Here is a 3,197-nt window from a genome sequence, read left to right on the forward strand (position 1 = left end):
TTCTGATTTTGGGTATTCTCAGCCTTTTTAGGCTGGTTTCTTCCCTTCGTTATAAATTTATCCATCTGTGGTCTTTATAATTACCGTCTTTATAGTTGGGTTTCTGAACGGACATCCAACTTGTTGATTCCCGGCGCTAGAATCTGAGCAACCCACTGTGCCGGCCAAAACAGCGGCTTTAAGATTTTTATTTAAAAATTTTTATTTAAAATTAAATGTATATTTTATTGAAAACCTTCCTGAAAATTTTTAAAAAGGAAATTTATTCACATTTACATTTGAAAACGTGACATAAATCACAATAAATAACCCTTGAGATTCTAATGTCACAGAAGTGAGATTTGGGGAAGGTAAGTTATAAAGTTCATTAATGGTAAATATAGGAATAGTTTAATCTCAGTCCATTGCTCTGTCTACCTTGTCACATATTAAAGGAGAGAGAAATTGGTCTAGGTTACTAAACTAAAACTAATTTTCAACTAATTAAACTAATTTTAGTTTAGTATAATATTGAACTGAAAATGATTATTGTCTTGCAGAAATTATATGCCCAAACAAATGTGAAAGAAAACTCCTTTTATTGATTTTTAAGAAAGGGCAGCAACTAGTTTTTAAAATTATAAATTTAATTCTACTCAGAGGTAGAGGAATGGGCTCCATTTATTATATGACTGATATAGATATCTATTTATATATAGATATCTTAGACTCTGAAGATAAATATCTATTTTCATTCACATTGAATATATGGATGTCCAGAAAATGTAGCAGTGTATGTTATAAAACAATATGTTGTCTGAATTATGAACAGTGAACCTTTTATGGCTTGGTAGATTATGTGGCATTTGTTACAAAATTTTTTAATCAATGGCCTTGAAAAATTTTATAAAATCTTTAAATGCTTTTAAAAATGAAGAGTAATAATCATATATTTTTGGACTGCTAAGAATGACTTATTTTTCAAAATCATTTTTCATTTAGTGATAAACAAGCAACTTTGATTCCTGATGAAGTGTTTGATGCAGTAAAAAGCAACATCATCACTTCTGTTAACTTCAGTAAGAATCAACTATGTGAAATTCCAAAAAGGTAAGAACTATTCATGATGCCATTTCTATAGGTTGTGACTCATTCTATTGTTTTCCTATCTTAGTTGCAATAAAAATTATTTTCCTTGGTTTTTAAATTTAAAAGTATATGTAAAAATTTTTACATTATTAATATTAGAGGGATTTACCAAAATGTCATTAAGTATTAACTGAGACAATTTTACCATTTGTTCTGAGAGGTATAGAGTTAAAAATTTTTGTTTCTTTTTCTTTTGTATTTAAACTTGGAGAATGGGTAGTAGAATTATTAAAAACATTAAATTGTTTTCCCATGTAATGAAATATTAGAGAAAAGTGTTAAGAGACTGTCTAATATATCAGGTCCATGTGGATTAATAGGAATTTTCATTTGGGGCTTTATGTTAATTAATTGCCAAGCCCCAATTTTTCTATTGATAAGAAAAGCAAAATTGACTGAAGCCTGTTAATATTTTTCTCCTAGAAAAGATTCTTTACCTGTAGTGATTAGAAATCATTTGCTTTATGCTTTGTACTGTGTAATATATTTTTGTTAATTACAGCAAAATCTTTAGATTATGAAAGAAAATTAATTTAGTATATTATTGAACTTTAAAAAACATTTGTTATCTGGCAGTAAACTATATACCCAAAGAAAGTTGACAGATAACCTAGCAGTTAAAACAACCCAGTGTGAGACAGGATACGGCAATGATAAGGAACCTGAGCAATAGAGTCAATTACTTGTACCATATCCCAGACCTGCTTGTAATTTTTGGACAGGTTAACTAGCTGTTCTTAGTTTTCTCACCTGTGAAATAGGGGTAATAATAGCACCTATTTATAGGGATTAAACTAAATGACATAATCCACACAAAGCATTTAACTAGAGCCTAATGCTTTTATACACTAGGATCTAGTAAATACTTAAAAAACAAAGGTGATGATTTCGTGAAGGAGAGTGATGTGATGAATTGAGATAATTGAATGATTTTCATCTATCAATTTTTTTTAGATGTTTAAAACTTTTTAAAAGTGAGACAAACTGTAATTTGTTTTATATTTTACAGAGCATAATTTAAGGAATGTAGATCTTAAAAGATGACAACTTAAGAGAGTCCATGGCAAAAAGAGTCTAGTCCATCTTCTGGTTCTCTCTTGTTTTAAAGGACTGAGAGAATATTTGATAGAATTGATCATTTAGATTTGCTCTCAGATAAGACAGGCTTGCTTTGGGGGATCCTGGATCAAATAAGTTAATTGGGAATAAAGATAGAGAGACTTAAGAGACATTACCTTATTATTTACTTCCTCACTTTATCCCACTATCTGGGTCTTCTTTTGCAAAACAATGTCATTCTGTTGACACAGCTATTATATAACACTTTGAGCAACTTAGAATGTCAAGAAAATAATCAAGACATGCTTTACGACATGGATATATTACATTAAAAAAAAAAGTCATGCTTTTCTCTAGAAAGTTTCCAAATAATTTTCCCTTTTTAAAAAAATTTTGATTCATAATTCATACTTTTCACCAAAGGTTATAAAAATAATACATACTCATAAAGTTTTAGAATAAATGAAGGAACGCTTGAGTTGTAGTTTCACCACTGATTTACTCTGTTAACTTTGTGGCATATTACATATTTTATTTTAAGCTATTCTCCATTTGGGGTTATATATGCTATTTATATCTTTTTTATTTTTTTGAGACAGGATCTCACTTTGTTTCCCAGACCGGAGTTCAGTGGCACAATCATGGCTCAACGCAGCCTTAACCTCTCAGGCTCAAGTGATGCTCCCACCTCAGCCTCCCTAGTGGCTGGGGCTCCAGGCATATGACACCACGCCATGCTAATTTTTGGATTTTTTGATAGAGGCAGGGTTTTGCCACCTTGCCCAGGCTGATTTCAAACTCGAGCTCAAGTGATCCGCCTGCCTTGGCCTCCCAAGGTCCTGGGATTACTGGTGTGAGCCACTGTGCCTGGTCATAATTTGTTTCTTGACTGGTTTGTCGAAAGTTGGCCGGGCACGGTGGCTCAAGCCTGTAATCCCAGCACTTTGGGAGGCCGAGGCGGGTGGATCACGAGGTCAAGAGATCGAGACCATCCTGGTCAACATGGTGAA

The 3,197-nt window shown here is 32.2% G+C and overlaps 1 protein-coding gene across 4 annotated transcripts in view; it reads left to right on the forward strand.

Annotated features, from left to right (window-relative positions):
• LRRC40 (leucine rich repeat containing 40) overlaps positions 1–3,197 on the forward strand; it is a 77,046-nt gene that overhangs the window by 62,757 nt on the left and 11,092 nt on the right. For 3 of the 4 annotated variants that reach the window (XM_017531958.2, XM_017531959.2, XM_017531966.2), the window contains one exon: positions 982–1,089. The exons of the other annotated variant lie outside the window; for it this stretch is intronic. In XM_017531958.2, coding sequence (XP_017387447.1) covers positions 982–1,089 — 108 coding nt within the window. The remainder of the gene's footprint in view (positions 1–981; positions 1,090–3,197) is intronic. 4 annotated transcript variants of the gene reach the window in all.

The sequence above is a fragment of the Cebus imitator genome, unplaced genomic scaffold (assembly GCF_001604975.1).
Source record: "Cebus imitator isolate Cc_AM_T3 unplaced genomic scaffold, Cebus_imitator-1.0 Scaffold3, whole genome shotgun sequence".
Taxonomy (NCBI): Eukaryota; Metazoa; Chordata; class Mammalia; order Primates; family Cebidae; genus Cebus; species Cebus imitator.